This window comes from Terrapene carolina, unplaced genomic scaffold (genome assembly GCF_002925995.2).
Source record: "Terrapene carolina triunguis isolate 2854851 unplaced genomic scaffold, T_m_triunguis-2.0 Scaffold111, whole genome shotgun sequence".
Lineage (NCBI taxonomy): Eukaryota > Metazoa > Chordata > Testudines > Emydidae > Terrapene > Terrapene triunguis.
Genome location: NW_020664462.1, coordinates 19,363,712 through 19,381,880, shown reverse-complemented (window position 1 = coordinate 19,381,880; position 18,169 = coordinate 19,363,712). Strand labels below are relative to the sequence as shown.

General features: G+C 40.1%; 1 protein-coding gene across 5 annotated transcripts in view; it reads left to right on the top strand.

Annotated features, from left to right (window-relative positions):
* Positions 1-18,169, top strand: part of DIP2C (disco interacting protein 2 homolog C) — a 491,632-nt gene that overhangs the window by 439,691 nt on the left and 33,772 nt on the right. For 2 of the 5 annotated variants that reach the window (XM_026652182.2, XM_026652179.2), the window contains 3 exons: positions 7,885-7,914; positions 8,508-8,552; positions 9,636-9,697. In XM_026652182.2, the coding sequence (XP_026507967.1) occupies positions 7,885-7,914; positions 8,508-8,552; positions 9,636-9,697 (137 nt within the window). The remainder of the gene's footprint in view (positions 1-7,884; positions 7,915-8,507; positions 8,553-9,635; positions 9,698-18,169) is intronic. The other 3 variants (XM_026652183.2, XM_026652181.2, XM_026652180.2) reach the window with 2 other exon arrangements.

Sequence of the window (18,169 nt, the reverse complement as noted above, 5' to 3'; positions counted from 1 at the left end):
TACTAAGAAAATGGTTATCAATGAGCAATTTTCTTGTCAAGCATGGGAGGTTTCATCATGTTTCATGTTGGTCGATTGCTTATTTGTTCTTTAAGCATATTGAGCAAATCCATCTGTTACTTAATGTTCTCCTTTCATATGCAAGCAATACACTTCTGCATTTGTCAATGAACACTGTTCATCCTTCACAATACATTCATAGCATTTATTCTGCCCCAGATGTGCTGTAATTCAGTAAAGTGTATCAGAATGATACAACTTGTACTCTCAATACTCTAAAACAAAACTAGTTGGAATTTATTCATGTAGTGCATATCCCTGCTTCCAAGTGCTTTCTTTATGTACTTTAAAACAAAGTAGCTTCCTGCTTTGTGTAGAATAGTTACTTACTTTAATCAGATAAATAATTTCTGCATACAATATATAGGTCGCACAGTGAAAAACTAATCTTTCCGACTCAGCTGTCACCATATGAGGCGTTTGTGTATTTCCAATTTGACCCATTCATCAGATGAGTCTCCAGGGAGAACCTGGGATTTATCTTGCATTCTCTGCTTCAGGCATTCAGCTTTGTTGATTAATAGATTTAAAGGACAGAAAGGAACACTGTCATCATCTAGTCTGACTTCCTTTATAACACAGATCTTAGATCTTCACCTGTTGATTCCTGTATCCAGCCCAATAACTTGTGCTTTAGTACAACCACATCTTTTTAGACAGACATCCAATTTTGATTTAAAGAGTCCAAGTAATGGAGAATTTACCATATTCCTTAATAACATGTTCTAGTATTTAATTATCCTTAGTGTTACGGCACAATTTTTCTATTTTATTTTTTATTTCCAGTTTGAATTTGTCTAGCTTCAAATTCAGTGATTGGATCGTGTTATGCTTTTGTATTCTAGAGTAAAGAGCCTTCTACTATCAGATCTTTTCCACTTTAGGTATTTAAACTTACCAAGCCACCTCCTAACCCTTCTCTTTGATGAGCTAAATAGATGGAGCTGCTTAAGTCTCCTGCTGTAAGGCATGTTTTCTAGTCCACCTCTCATGCTTATGGCTCTTCCTTGAACCCTTTCCATTTTTCAATATTCCTTCCAAGTCTGGATAACAGAGCTGGACACCAGCAGCATCTCACCAGTGCCCTATATAGAGTAATATAACCTTCTACTCCACTAGTTCAAGGATCACGTTAGGCCTATTGGGAGTTGGCTATCGGCCATGTCCACTTAGTCTTTTTCAGGGTTACTGTTTGCAGCCTTCAGTCCCCCAGTCTGTAAGTATAACCCACATGCATCCAGCAAAGGCTGTTGTACCTTTTTAGCTCTTGTACCTACCACTGCTCCATGTTGGGGATCTCTTCATGGATAGTAGCAAAAGCTTCATGGATAGTAGCAAAAGCTCAAATATGGAAGCCAAAGACACATCTGAGCAGAAGTACTGCAAATAATGCACTTGCCTCCCTCTGCTACTCATTATTTTTATAGCACTTTGTTTTACAAGCAAGGCCATCCAAAAACGCTTCACAAGTATAGGTGATCAGCCCAGCACAGACCACTGCTTCTGTGACTTATCCCCAACTTCGCCCCTGGCCTGTTGCGGGGAACTGAATAATCAAGGCTTTCATCAGACCTTGGTTTAAAATGACCTCACTACTGCAACGTGTCAACAGAAAATGAATACAGGAGTTGAGCCACTTCTCTACCTCTCATGTAACCTAATATCCCTTCAGCCCAGAGTTAAATTAGATGGTGATTTTAATGATCACTGTTGAATATATGGCAAAGCTATCGTCAGCTGAGTAAGATGAAAAGTCATTCTTTGTTCTGGAAGTAGCCCTCTTCTAATTCAGCATTCTCTAATTACTGTCATAAATAGTCTCCCGGCATGTAAAAGTTCAAGCAAATCTCTTGCACTCCTAAAAGCAATACACTGTACCTGAATCCTTTTAGAATGAATGTCCCTTCTGCTTAATACATGTAAGATCTTGGACTCAAACAGTAGTTGTGTTTAGAAACGTTCGTGTTAATGTTGTGAACTCAGACATCTGCATGACCTATTTCACTTAATAAATATTGACTTAAGTTTCTAGACTTTGGGATCTTTCCAGTTGAAGGAGTTCTGTACCCTTGCAGAGAAATTGTTTCTTGCTCTCTCGCAAGTACCTGTAACTGTAAGGGAGATAGAAAAATCTAATGAAACAAGTCATCAAAATTTTCATTTAAAGAACAACAACAACTTCATCCTGGGAAACTCACATCAAAGAGATCCTCAGCCTACTTTCTTTTGGAGAGCTGATAGTTAGTTCCATTTAACAAATAGGGCTTAGTTTACCCCCTCGCCATGAATACATCTAAACTTTAAAAGCTGCATGTCAGGGAATATATAGGTACTATAGATACCTACTGTGCAGGTAGATCCAGAACACTTCCTTTCCCATAAAAAGTAACCTAGGAATTCCCTAGTCAAGAAAACAAAGGAGAATCAGATGAACTAGCCACTTAGTAACAACAGTCTGCTGGTTATGCTTCCTACATCGCTTTCGACTTTGAAATGGCTGCAGGATTTCCTTTTGTGTGGGAGGAGGTGGGGGTGGGAGACATAGCTCAGGGAAATTCTAGCATTGCTGTCATGGCAGACTGCTTTAAGTGTCCACTAAAACTTCTCAAGAACATGAGGTTAGTGGCCCTTCAGTCCCTGAAGCTCCATCCCTGAGACTGTCTTTCAAAGCTTTGCTTGAATTCACTCTGTGCTCTGATGCATATGAGAACAGGCCATGAAGGGCATTGTAGAAAACAAGGACAAGCTTCCCTTTGTAAGCTGGGAGGCTTCACTTGCCACTAATGGAGATCTTCCTTTCAGGCTTGCACCAGTCCCCAGGGAGTTTGACATCATGCTGTTGGTGGCTGCCTCACTTGGTATACAAGGCACTTCAGTAAGATCATATTGGCACTAAAAGCAGCAAATGAGTTGGGAGAACACTGACCAGTTCTATAGTTTAGGCCTTCAGTCAAACTCAAAAATATCATTGAACCTAATGTGTATGGAAGCCCAGATTAACCCAGAGAAATGGTAGGCATATCCCATCACTTGAGAACCAGATCAATACTGAATTTTATTTGGGGTACTTTTTTAACTTGAACATGTATGTATGTTGGCTTCCTGACCGAAACTCAGCCCTTGGGAGTTCTGTGAATGCACAAAATTATAGAACAGTTCTTGAGACGGGATCACCCCTCAAGTGAATATTTGTAAACGATTTTGACTGCAGATTTAAGCTGTGTGCAGCACAAAATAAGAGGCAAGCCCAGCCCATTAACATCCAGGAGAGAACTGATTTGCCTACTCAGGTTGGCAGAGATCTTTGGGTGTGCTTGAATAGCTTAACAACAGGCACCTCAATCCATAGGAGGAATTAAAAGTATGTACATGATTTTTTTTTAAATAGCTTTGAGTAGAAAACTGCTTAGTCGCTGTTTTGAAGTAGTCTACGCTTGTAACATTGCTCTGTAAATCACTCTTATGGGCAGAATGGCTCTTAAAGCATTTAAGCAAGGAAGATGTCAAGTGTGTTTTGAAGTAATAGTGGAGCCTTTATTTATAAAAGTAACTGCAATATATGGCCTTTCAATAGAAAATGTAATAATGCCAAAATCCTCTGGAATATTTGGCAGGGTTGCTTCCTTTAAAGCGGCTGGTACTGTCAATCATCAAAGACTGGATTCTGGGAAAGGTGGACTACTGTTCTGATTCAGTATAGCAGTTCCTATGACTTGTAGTATGCAGGTGTCTTGACTGAAGAGAGTATTCTGTTTCCGGATGGCAGGTTGAAGAGGAGGAAGGGTCTTAATCCTTTCTCAGCAAGGTTCTTTAAATTAGCATCTCTTCAGCATATTCAGGAAGTGGTCCTTGTTTGCTGGGGTCTTAATGCTGTGCTTCAGAAAAATGCTTTTGTACGTTTCTAAGCCAGTGGGATCTGACTTTGTATTTATTCTTACAATTGGTGTAATCCTCCCTCCTACCTTCTAATCATTATATGAAAGAAGATGGAGGAATTATTGACATCTATCAATATATAGTCATTGAAACCTTACTTTCCATAAGGCTGGTCATCAAACCCATTTGAGGTCCCTCCTAAAATTTGCACCTAGGTGTTATCTTTGTCAAGAGGTGTTAGTGCTCACCATTTGCCACTTCTCCAGAGAGAGGCCTATCCTGATTGTCTTCAGAGTGAGTTACCTTTTTATTTGACTTGGATTCAATCTCTTATTCCTCTTTTACTTTAATTCCATCAATAGAAGATCCTATAGATTGATTATTCCAAAGGGTCTCATTAGAGGGTCTCCAGGGGCTGAGCATATCCTATGTTTATGTTCATATAGGGAATGCACAGTGTGTGTGCTTTTGCTAGAAGTCACTGAGTGAATAACACACGTATTCTGGAAGCAATCTTCAGCAACAGGGCAATTCTGTTCTGTAAATAGTTCTACGTTGTTCATCTAGTTATCTTGGAATTGCTAGTTTCTTTAATTTTTCCTCTTTTCAGACTAGTGACAAATGAAGGACACAAGCATTTTACCTAAAAAGTGCTCTGATTTTTTGAACAAGCTCCTTCTATTTTTTCCTTTAAAGTGAGGTGGTATGTAAAGAAGAAATAACGAATGTTGGAGCATGTTTATCAATCTTATTTTATGAATATATACTTGGAAAAGGCAGGCATCCTAATAATCCCCTTGATACAAAACAGTTTTATACTAGTAAACTAATGGTAATCTTAGTATTGCACCATATGGAATATTATGGGACTAATACACTGACGCTGAATATATTCCTTCTGGCTAATTTTAGACAGAATTACCGTATGTCACTAAGGGCAAGATTTGTAAAGGTATTGAGGCACCTACAGATACAGATAGGTATTTTTGAAAATTGTAGGCACCTAAATGCCTTTACAAATCTAGCGCCTTATTACTAAAAGTCAGATAGGTATTTGGTAAAGGTATTTCTGAGATAAGTAGATTGGATATAGCATATTTTACTTCTCATGTACAATTTCCTTAGTATTCTCTAAAGAAATAGAAAAGTAGGGATGAGCTATTACCAAGGCAGAGATGCTCCTCCAGAATTTTTAGCTTTGTAAGCTAGCTTTAATTTAAATACTTGGAATTTATTTATTACGTTTTTAGTGGGGGGAGAAGGAGTGGCACAAAAAGGCATTGAAGTTCAGATTACAACTCCCATGCTTAATTATCCTTGAGATAAAATCTTTTTTCCAGAGAATCACTTTGTTATTAACCTCCACTGGAGAAGAAAATGCCTTCAGCCACATTTGCTCCTTTGAAAGAAAATGATCAAGTACATTTTTGTTGCACTATAATTAGAAAAGTTACTCAACTCTTCATTTAGTTTTTTTTAGTTGAGGAAAACTGTGTATTGATGCTTCACTCCAGTTAACACCTATATATTAATTGCTTTGACTGAGAATTCTATTAGTAAAATATTTTAGGAGACAATGCTCGTTTGTATCTTTTTCTTTAGTAAAAGATCACACTTTTGAGGATCTCCTACACCAGGAATAATGTGGGGTTGCTTTTAGAGAATTAGAACTGCTCTGATAGAGGACTATTCATTTTTGATATATATTTCTTCAAATGGTAGTAAATTCTTGGCATGCATGATTTTGTACTTGCATATGTAGTACAAATCCTTCAGATAGTGTTGCCAACTCTCGAGATTTTCTGGTGAGTCATGATATAGAGTGACTTTCTTAAATCTCCATCTGCTGCAATTATGTTAGGCTACGTCTATATTAGTGAGTCTATGTCAGTATAGGAGGTTTTCTGTTGGGGTAGAAACACATGACAACACATCCCCAAATGACATTAGCTATGTCAAAGAAGCCCTCTTCTGTTGATATAGCTGCATCTACACTGGAAGGTTTGTTTGCATAGCTATGTTGATCAGAAGTGTGGTATTGTCATACCCCTAACCAACATAGCTATGGCGGTATAACTTTTCAACATAAACCAAGACTTACTTGAGATTCTCAGATATTCATGAAAAAGTAAATTTTTAAGTCTCATGGTTCCAGAGCAGCCTGAAAATGTGAACCCTAAAGGCGCCCACACCAGAAGGCAAATTAAAAGAACCCAACACTTACCTTTTGAAAATCTCATGATTTTTTTGTTGCCTAATTCATGACTTTTAAACACTTGTGGTTGGCAATATTGTACATACACAATTGTCCCTGACTTCAATAGAAGTTAGGCACATACGTCTCAGAGGGAAAGATTTATCCCTACATGAGTGTTTTTTTTCTTCTTCTAAACATCAGACACAAGAAAGGATATGCTTGCTGGCTTTGTATTACCACTATAAAGAAGAATCTATAAAATATATCTTGTTGTTTCTAATCAAGAGTTAAAGTTTCACACTAAGTGAATTTGTATACACAGGGTTAATGTTTCAGCCAGATCTCAACCCACCCTCTAATTCAATGGGCACAGTGGGTGGGTAGCAAAGTCATCTAACTACCAGATTTACATGCGTCCACAGAATTAGAGGACAGTGTTGAAAATTAAATGTTGTCCATTGAGCTCGTATTGAAAAACCTTATGAGGGCAGTTTAGGGTATTTTTAAAAGTCAACTCTGAAATTGGAGTGTTACATTTTTGCATTGGTATATACGTTTGGTCATGGACTTACTGCGCTTAAGCTGGTCTCATGCTTAGTTGCAGTTTTATAGTATATGGTGAAACTTGCACATCATTATCTATATGGCTATTCTCAGGCAGCAATGTAATATGCAAACATGTCCTATTTAAAATTGCTCCCTCTTCCCCTTCATTCAAAATATACCAATTTTTAGCTGTTGCTATGGCAATTTCCTATAGGCTAAGGAGTTGACAGTCTAGTTCTGTGGGCGCTAATATTTTTATTAAAGCAGTGCACCTGGAATTGTCTAACTTCACCGATCATAGGTCAAGTCCCATGCTGCCCTTCGGAGTTTAGGTTTTCCACATGCCAGCACAGTGAATGGTTGCTACATCACCAGAGTGTCTGAAACAACAGGCTTAGTAACAGAGGAATAATCATCACTGTATTTTTTATTGTTACTTCACTGTAATGTTGAATCTTGATGTTGAACTATTTGCTTTTTATTAGTGTTTACTTTTACTGCTTCACACCCTGCATTCCAGGGTTTGTGGACAAAGAATGAAGGAGTTTTGTAGTACTGAGTTACATAATTAGTTTTGAACATGTAGAAATCAGACTATACAAGAAGACTTGATTTTATTCTACCCTATGAGCAGGTTAATCTGTGTGAAAAATGTGTAAGTATCCTTTTTTCCTCCATTGCCAACTAATTTTGCCAAAAACAAAACAAAACCCAGAGATACTTACTGCTTTTAGGGGGAAAAAATAATCACTAACAGCCTTTATTTGTTAGAGTAATGGCAAACTTGGAGCCCCTGTTTCAATGTATGTGCATTTAAAATAGCGAGTCTATAATATTTACTTACACTTTCAAATGAAAGATAGCGTGCTTAACCTAAATTGTCTACTAACATTGTCTGTAGTGTCCTAAAATCACTTACGTCTGTTTGTCTAAGGTTAACAGTCTGTTGCTGTCTCTTCTGTTGCTCTACTAAAATATCGACACCTCATTTTTTACTTTTTTTTTTAAACCTTTAATGGTAAAATAGTTAATTTGTAAGATTCCTGTATTTGACATTGTTTTTCTTTTTATTTTACTCCCCGCTTTTTGCATTTCCTCTCTTTTTTTTCCCCTCCCACCCTTCATTCCCATATGTCGTTATTATTTTTGTCTTGTGTTACTTTCTTTCCTTCTCTCCCTCATCCCTGCTATTCCTGCTGCTATAGCCTCACAGGCTGGGGAAGCTGGCCGAGCAGGTAGGGGATTTTCACGTTCCCTAAATACCCACCTATCAGCTTCCAACAGTGGGACAGACTAGAAATTGAGTCTGGAGATTTGAGGATTATCAGATTCTTTGTGTGTGATTATGAACAAGTCCAGTACAGTTCTGTCTGGATGCAGGATTCATGAAAAGTTAGCTGGCTATAGTTATTATTTCATTCACACTGAAAATAACTATTGCCATGATGGTTGTCTTTAATTTTCTAACGAACCTGTTTCCATTATTTTACAAATTGGTTACATTCTATTTTTTTTTTTAAATTAAGGGTAACAGTTTTTTTAGGTTTTTTTTCCACATTCATCTATACTTGAACTAAGCTCTCCACTCAGCACTAGTCTGTTACACTGCTGAGTTTATCAGTAGATGGAAAATCACATCTTTAATGGCTAGCTAGGATGTTGTATCTTGTATTTTGTATTATTACAAGCTAAAGAGGCTAACGTGCATGTGCAGCGCTGTTTCTCTTTGACTATCTTGGTGGTGGGTTACTGATCAGTGTCTGTATTGTAAATATTAATTGTTAGTAATGTCTTTTCTCCTTTTGGTATGGAAATTGTTTACCTGTAGAACATCATCACAGTTTTCAGTGCTGAACAAATTGTGGAACTACCAGTAAGCATTGCAGTAGAAACTTAAAATAGCAAATTGGTTTTAATTCTCTTGGCTCTAAATATGTCCATTTCTAAGAATTACATTGTATTGTATATCTTAAAGTGGCTAGAGGACACTGTGGTTTGATGGTCTGTAATATTCCTTGAAAACCTAAGTAACTGATACAGGAGGTCCTGTAACTATTATTTGGTGTTCAAAACAATAAGCTGCTTAGAACAGAATTTCCAAAATTCCATTGTTCCAAAACAAAGTTGTGCAGTTGTTCTAGCTTTCTACCGGGCTGTGGAGTGGAGTATGTAGCAAAGAAAAGATCACTAGAAATAGGAAATTCAGATTATACATGGTGATGAGTTTAAGCACTTGGATAAGGGAAAAATCATTGCAGAGTATAAAACCACTGTAAAAACAGTCTGCTGTTACCAGAGTAACTGAATATTATGACACCAAATGGGTAGTAAAAATATAAAGTGGAAAGCTGATAAGGAACAGAATAATTGCTTATAGATCTTCAATCCATATCAGTTCATGTCATGTGTGCTACCTTTTAATATCTTTAGCTTTAAATATATGCTCTGTTGCATGTGTGGAAGATTCTTAGCAAATCATGTTTCACATTCCTGACCACGTGCTTTTACCATTAAACTGTGTCTCCGCAGCAATTTCAGCATTCCTTTATATGACAAAACATTTAATATATTTTTGTATGTATCAATGTGCTGAATAGTCAACCTTTTAGAAGCAAAAAAGCTTATGTTGACATTTAATTAGTACAATTATTTGAAGTTCTCAGAAGCCGCAAGGCAACAGTTATCCTAGGGTAGGTATATTTGGAGGTTATTATATTATGATTGTTATAATAGTATAATTATTATATAATATATAAGATTTTATAATCTAGTTTTAGTTTGGTTTTATTAGCACCTTAAATAAATGTTATTTGATTAGCCTAACTAATAAACAATTTTTTCCATTCCTAAACCGTAAAATTACTTTTACAGTTATTCCAATTAGAATATGTTGTATTTCATATAATTATAAATTCATATAAACTAAATTCTAACTAGAATATGTTACATTTCACAGGGAACATCCGGACCAGATCCGACCACTGTGTATGTTGATATGAGGGCACTGAGACATGACAGGTATGAACCCCATTTTTCTTCGTTTCACAATATGCAGATTGGACAGATTTGCAAGTGCATAGCAGGAACAGTGTTACAATACAGTTGTCAAACCGTGAAAGTGGTACTAACCCTCAGATTCTTACTGATTTCCACCAGCCACCTAAAATAGAAATGACTGAATTAACAAAATGCTGGTATAATTGCAGGCTTCCGAGATATTGTGGACAGCATGTTGACACACTTAATGCTGTATACTTCTCTACTTCTTTCATTTTGTTCAAGGTCACGCTGGTAATCTAACTCTTTCTAATAGGGTGCTGCTTTTTTTGTTTTGTTTCACTCCCATCAGGCTTGATTCACTTTACACCAGGCCATTTTAACCGAGCTGAGGGTTGCTAGCTAGTTGGATAACAATTTATTGTATGAACTTTAATGCTTTTACTCAGATCAGTAGTATGAGATGTACCTTTATACTAGTATTACTGCATCCATATGAAGGATTGTCCCATTTTAATTATATCTGTTTCTAAACCAATACAGTTAAAGAAGGACAAAAACTGCATGTAAACCAGGCCTAAATCTTTTGCCCAGTTTCTCTTGACTGCTAGCAGTGGTTCCCTCCTTTACCAGGCTAACTCTTACTAGTCTATCTGGTTGTATACCTCTCTATGCTGGAGTCTGTAGCCCAGCTCTGCCACTGACTTGCTATCTAACCCTAAGCAAGTCACTTAACCACTTTGTCTTCATTTCCTTAGCTGTAAAATGAAGATAACAGTTAGCTATTTCACATGGGTGTTCTGAGAAATAGTTAATGTTTGTAAAGCACTTTGAATGTATAAATCACTTATTGCACTGGTACAAACCTCTTTCCTGGAGGAGGTATAAGAGTGCTATGTCTTCCTATCTTCTTCACTGTACTACTTTAGTCAAAACATTAATTTCAGCTGGCAGTTTCAAATCAGGTTAAATTACTGGTTAGGCAATTTATAGTGGCTTCCTTCTACAGTAACTTTTAACTAAGTCTTCTCTGTGTCTTCTAAGCAATTTTTTACTTTTGTTTCAAAAGATTTTTACTTACTGTTGAGATTTAGCAGCTGTACCTCACCCCTAGGAAACATAAAAGCTTTGCCGGCAGAGGTGGTTGGAAAATCATTTGAAATATTATGTTGGGGGGAGAACAGGAGGACTTTTTATTGTGCAAACTACTTTTTTTTTTTTCACTTTTCCAACTTGAAATCAATTTTTTTTTTTTTTGGAGGAAAGCAGATTCTTTTTGTTGAAAATCTAATTTCCCATCAAAAGTTGAAATAGAAAATTTTGGACCAGCTTTATTCACCAATTCTGCTTCTATTCTTGGGAAAAATGTATTTGGGAACAAATCCAAGTAGTCTGTTCTTTCTTCGGGGTAGTAGAGAGCTCTCTCCCTAGGACTGGGTAAGAACACCATCCGTCTTTCACATATACTCTCTGAGAATACTCTGAGGTTGCAGTCCTCAATAACCTAATGAGTCACAAAATGATTATGCAGTAGCACATGTAGCCTGGTTGTTGGGACATTACATAGTTCTTTGGTAGTGCAGGGTATGCAACAGTGCCTGGCTGCCCCTCTACCCAAACAATTCTTATTAATTCAGTGCTGCTCTTCTGAGACACAGCACTACAAATGACAATACTGATGCCTAAAAAGATCCAAGTGAAACTACTGTATTCAGAATTCATCCACAGAGTATACAGTAATTGTAATCTTGCAATTTTTTTGTGAAGCAATTAATTCTGTGCAATATGTGTATAACACGCACGAAAGTAGACCTACTGAGAAGCTAATTTCTTTTTCCTAATCTAAATCAATGGGAGGCGGTGCAGTTCTGTACTTGGGAACACAGATGGCATTGCCTCACTTCTTAACCTCTTCCATCACTACTTAGAATGTCACTCATGTGTGGGAGAAAATAATTTTAGCCTACACTAAAAGGAAGGTTGTGGCTATGGCGAGGGGCATAGGTTGGGGAGAGAGACAAGTAAACATAGGGAGAAAGAATTAGTTTTTCTTCTAGGGGAAGAAGGAAATCTGTAAAGTAGTCCTTAGTATGAAAATGTATTCTCTTTTTACAAGCTGCAGAAAATTGATTCACACACGGTATCTACAGTAAATACTTATACCTTCTTTAGCCTGTCATGGAAAAATAGATGCTTTTACCAAAATCAGAGTTTGCAGGTGTCCTGGTTATAGAGAACACTAAGGGAAATTGCTAGAGTTGGCCTAGATTTGCTAGCATAATTCTTAATTTGATGGATTAAAACCTCGGTTCAGAAGTATTGGACAGATGAATTTAAAATTCAGGTCATAAATTGGCGGACATAATCCCTTCATGTTTACTGTTTTATAACAAGTTGAGTGGAATGGAATATCACTGCTGTTTACGTGTACCTAAAAATAAGACCGATGTACATAGCCGCGAGAGTGTAGAGCGACAGTCCAAGACCATCCTTGAAACTTTTTTAGTTCAGATAGTCCAAGAGCATTATACTGTAAACTGGGTATACCTTTTACCAAAGAGAAAGTCAAGTTTTCCAAAATGTGTTAGTATATGATTTTAATTTGGACAATACACTTTCTAATTATTCCTAAAACATAGCAAAATATGTCTGATAAACATGTTTTTACCTGTGCAGTAACAGTTTTCATCTACCACATACATGTTATTCTTAAATAGAAAATAATATTTGACAAAACCTTGAATACAACAATTTCTGTTTCTAACCCTGCCAGTAATGATGTTTGGATGCAGTGCATGACTAATGAAAACACCACCTTTGAGTAATAATTTAGAGCAAAATCCTTGTGCTATGTGCAATTTGGGTAGTTATTGGCCAGAATTGAAACACTAGATATAAACATTGCCAACTGAGTGTACTGCTGGATTCCAACTGCACTCCTCTATTTAGAACGGGGTGGGCAAATTTTTTGGCCCAAGGCCCACATCTGGGTATAGAAATTGTATGGCGGGCCATGAATGCTCACGAAATTGGGATTCGGGTGCGGGGGGTGGGGGTGAGGGCTCTGGTTGGGGAGGCAGGCTCTGGGGTGGAGCCAGAAATGAGGACTTCAGGGTGCGGGAGGGGGCTCCGGGCTGGGGCAGGGGAGGGGTGGGGAGAGCTCTGGCTGGGGGTGCGGGCTCTGGGGGAGGGCTGAGGGTGAGGAGTTTGGGATGTAGAAGGGCTGGGCCCGGGGGGTTTGGAGAGCGGGAGCGGGATCAGGGCTGGGGCAGGGGGTTGGGGCGCGGGGAGGTGTCTCAGGGGTGCAGGCTCCAGGCAGTGCTTACTTCAAGCAGCTCCCGGAAGCAGCAGCATGTCCCCACTCCAGGTCCTACGTGGAGGCGCAGGCAGGCGGCTCTGCTGCGCGCTACCCGATGCGCAGGCACCGCCCCTGCAGCTCCCATTGGCTGCGGTTCCCGGCCAATGGGAGCTGCGGGGGTAGGGTTCGGAGCAGAGCCTCCTGGCTGCCCCTACGCGTAGGAGCTGGAATGGGGATATGCCGTTGCTTCTGGGAGCCGTGTGGAGCGGCCCCCGACCCTGCTCCCAGGCTGGAGCGCCGGAGCAGGGCAAGCCCCAGATCCCGCTCCCCAGCAGGAGCTCGAGGGCCGGATTAAAATGGCTGGTGGGCTGGATGCGGCCCACGGGCCGTAGTTTGCCCACCCCTGATTTAGAACAATGATTTTATTGACACACACTAATTCTCTTGGCTTACTTTATGATTTGCTAAACAGTGAAGCAGAAAAGTTGGTATGCTAGAATCTGAGACTACAGACTAGCTTAGAGTAGGATGAGAATTTAATTACTAAATTACCCATTAAAATAATGAAGCAATTAAGATGACTGAAAACTATCCTTGGGTCACTACTCCTGCGAGTGTGATTTAACACTCTTAACTTTCTGTCGGAACTTGAGGACACGTGTTGTATATACCTCATCTCATCTGCCAACACGCTACATGGCAGTCCTCTTTTCTGGCATTTGAAATCCTCTTGTTTGCTTTTATATTGCATCTACTTGAAAGCTGTATTAGTCTATTTGGCATAATGAGTGACTAGAGCTGTGCAAAGTATTTAGTTTCTTTTGCACCTTTCTGAAAGTATCTGAAGAACTGTTGTGCCCCTTGTCTGGAAGCAGGAAAGGTTACAAGAAGGGTAAGAGAAAACACTCTTACAAGTAGCATGATAAACTCCCCTCTCTAAATCCTCATCCAAAAAAGAGGACCATCTCTCCAACACCCTCTATCAGGGGAGATTCCATGCCCATGTATGGGAGTGTTATTAGCTCACCAGGAGCACAGGACTGATTTCCCAGCACCGAAAAGCAAGAATACTTTGAAAATCACCCTAGCCGAAGGATCAGGTACTCCTTGATACTGCCAATGGAAAGAAGGCAGCAAATGCTTCCTATGCCAATGGTACAGACGTGGAGTGAGAAGGAGCTGTCTCTACTGAAGACCATCACCTGTATGCCAGTACTGCTGACATCACCGAGGGAGAGAAGCCCGGTCTGGTCATTGGTCTCAGAGACTAGATACACTACCCTGGAGGACATTACTATCCACCCTGATCCCGAATCACCAATACTGTTGGATCCGGTCCTAACAAGCATGTTCTTGCACCATCAGTTCGCCACATACTGGTACCGTCAACCAGCCGGGTCATAAGAAGACCTCCTGAACCAATAGCACCACCCATCAACATTGCATCTGCCTCCTCCTCAGCATCCAATGTCTGTGGGAAAACTTCCCCAGCCCTATCAATACAGGGGCTCATCCCCAGCAGAGACTCCAAGATTTCGTAGATACCTTTTATCTCTCAGAGGAGAGACTACACACTTCAGGACCAATGGTACCCTACTCCTTGGGGCCCACCCCGTTTGCCCTACAGACCCTCACACTGGCCTTACTGGAGTCCCTGGGGCACGACAACCTCATAAGCTACTAAACATCCTCCAGAGCACTGGTCCCAGTAAGGTGGCAATGCTATGAGACCATCTTAGAACCAGCTAAGACAGTCTGGTGTACTCTAGCCACTTGCTGAAGAGAATGGAGGAGAAATGTTTTGTGCCATCTAAGGGGCTAGAGAATACATATTCTCAGACCTCTAGTGCTGCGAGCTGTCACCAAAAGGAACAAGTAACACCACTCCAGCTCTACACCCTCTGAGAAGGAGGCCAAACGTTTATACCTTTTGGGGGGAAATAACTTCACTTTGGTGAGCTTACAGTTTCACATAGTGAACTACTAAACTTGAAGGTCTAAATATGATTTTATTAATTACAATAAATTCGTTGAATTCACCAACACACTCCCACAAGAAAATAGACTTCTGTTCCAAACCATTATCAATGAGGGTAAATTGCTAGTTCAAGGTGTCAGTCGAAGAAGCAGATACAGCTTCCCACCAAATGGCAACTTCCATAGTCATGAGAGAGGCTTTTTAGCTCCAATCCACTGGCTTTCCCAAAGAGGTCAAATCTACTGTGGAGGATCTGCCCTTTGAGAGAAATAACCGATTCAGTGAAAAGAGAGATGAGTCATTTCATTCCTCAGAGATTCAAGAACAACCCTTCACTTGCCTCAGGACAGATTCCTAGCTATGAAGGATCTCGTTTCAGATGAGTTCCCCGATGACCGTTCAAACCTGTCTCATTCTCCTAAGTCACATGGCTTTGTATACCTATGTGACACCCTTCACAAGACTTTGCTTTTTTCTACAAGCTTGGTTACAGTCTGAGCCAACCAAGCACAGTCTGGACAAACTGATCTTGCTCCCCTGCAGTATTCTGATTTCTCTCTCCTGGTGGCACAGCAGGGAGACACTGCATATGAGGGTTCCCTTTATCCCTCCCCTACCCACAAAAAGATTGGTTACACATACCTCCATATGAGGGTGGGGAGCCATTTGTAGCACAAGCCATTTGTATCCGGGCCTATCAAGAATCCAAGTTGCACATGAACCTTCTGGAGCTGCATGCAGTACACAAAGCATGCAAATAATTCCTGCTGTTCACTCGGACTTTTTATGTTCAAGTCATGTCAGACAACACGACAGCAGTTCGCTATATTAACAGACAGGGAGGCAAGGTCCACCCTCTTTGCATAGAAGCAGTCAATCTCTGGAACTGGTACATTTGCCACTAGATTACCCTCTCAATATTGCATCACCCAGGGGTACACAACATGTTGGCAGACAGCTTCACCAGATGCTTTTCCAGACACCACAAGTGGGAACTACACAACTTGGTGGTACGGAGCATCTTTCAGCAGTAGGGATCCCCCTCATAAGATATTTGTGTCTCAAGAGGAAAAGAAATGCCCACTTATTGCCCCATGCAGCTTGTGGGAGGGATAGCTCAATGGTTTGAGCATTGGCCCGCTAAACCCAGGGTTGTGAGTTCAATCCTTGAGGGGGCCACTTAGGGATCTGGGGCAAAATCAGCACTTGGTCCTGCTAGTGAAGGCAGGGGGCTGGACTCCATGACCGTTCAGGGTCCCTTCCAGTTCTATGAGATAGGTATATCTCCATATATTATTATTTCTAGTTCAGTGGTTGGAACAGCTGATCGACACATTTCCTCCCATCCTTCTTTTACTTTAAATTCTGAGGAAAATCAAACAAGATGGAGCTTTGTTGATCCTGATTGCTCCATGGTGGCCCCGACAGTTCTGGTTCCCGAATATTCTCCAGATCTCCTCTTGCCCATGCATCCATATTCACCTTTTCCCAGACCTATTCACTTAGGACAACGGAAAAATGAAACACTCCAACCCAACATCCCTCCTTCTAACATCATGCTATTTAGTAATCCCTTAGTAATAATAGGAAAGATCCAACAAGGAAATGCTATACAGCAGAATTGAAAAGATTTTACACCTGGTGCCAGCATTGTCAGTTACCCCCAGAGAGTGCCAAGGCCCTTACTATGATAGATTACCTCCTCTTTGTAAAAACTTGGCCTATCTCTCAGCTGCTTGTGGCAGCTATTAGCACCTTTCACCCTCCAGTGGATAACTATTTGGTCTTCACAAACTTTTGGTCTTTAGTTCGTTTTTTCCCAAGGGAGCTGTCAGAACCTTTCCTCTGATAGTGAAACCTACCTTGTTTGGGGACTTCAACATAATCTTATTGGCATTAACAAAGGCTTTGTTTGACCCCTTAGTCTCATGTTCCTTCACTCATCTATCTATGAAGGTTGCCATTCTGGTTGCAATCACCTCAGTGAGAAGAGTAGGTGAGCTGGGGGCCCTTATGAATGACCCACTTTACACAGTCTTCCACAGAGACAAAGTTTCTCTCAGATTACACCCCAAATTCATCCCAAAAGCAATCTCAGAATTTCATCTAAGCTAAGTCATCCACTTATCTGTCTTCTATCCAAGCTGCATGCCACCAAAGAGGACCGAAAACCCCACTCTCTGGATGTCCATCAAGTCTTGGTATTCTACCTCCAGAGGACAAAATGCTTTAGGAAATCTCCAAAACTGTTTGTATCCTTTGCTTTCCCTCTCATATGTTCCTCAGGCTCCTCAGACTTTACAAATGTATTTTGGGCTGCATCTTGCTTTGTTAGGAGTTAACAGAGACCCTGCCCCCACAAGGTGTGAGGGCCTACTTGACCAGAGTCCAGGCCACGTCACCAGCATCTTTTTGATGTCCCTCTTCTGGAGATCTGTAGAGCAATAACGTGGGGTTCTGTACACACTTTTGCACTGCTCTGGCAAAGCAGTCCTTCAGTTAGAGGTACAACAGGCTCCTTAATGAATATTGCTTGTGAGACACCTCAAGTGGAATACACATAGCGACCATGACTCGAAGAAGTAAGAAACTTTACTTTCCTGTACAGTAATGAGTTCTTCAAGATGTGAAGTCTTCTATTTGTATTTTACTATCTGCCCTGTGCTGTGGAGTCTTATCCTTAGGGCTATTCATGGCAGAAAGATAACTAGAGAGGCAATCGGTCTGTGTCGCCACTTATGCTTTTGGTCCAAAGCACGGGGAGGAGATGGCCAACAGATATTGCTAGCAAAAATCTTGTGGTCTCAGACACAAAGTACATGTGCACCTCAAGTGGAATACAGATAAGAACCCCATGTCTCAAATAACTCCAGTTACTTGAGGTAAGTAGCCTTTCTTTTTAAGAGATGTTCATTTTTCAGAGTAAAGTTGGTAGATTTCTGATTGCCTCTGTGGATCATTAGCTCCCACTTGCAGTCTTGTTTATCTTTATCCAGTATCTGAACATCTCATGCAGTGTAGCATGGTTGGGGAGTTGAAAGGAACAAGCATGATTCAGGGAAACTCCTCTTTGCTCTTTAGAATTCCCCTTTAAGTGTTTTAGCATTTTATATTCCTCTTTTCCAAGCTAGCTCATCAACATTTTTGTTATTGACCATTCATAGATTTTCATAGATTCATAGATTCTAGGACTGGAAGGGACCTCGAGAGGTCATCG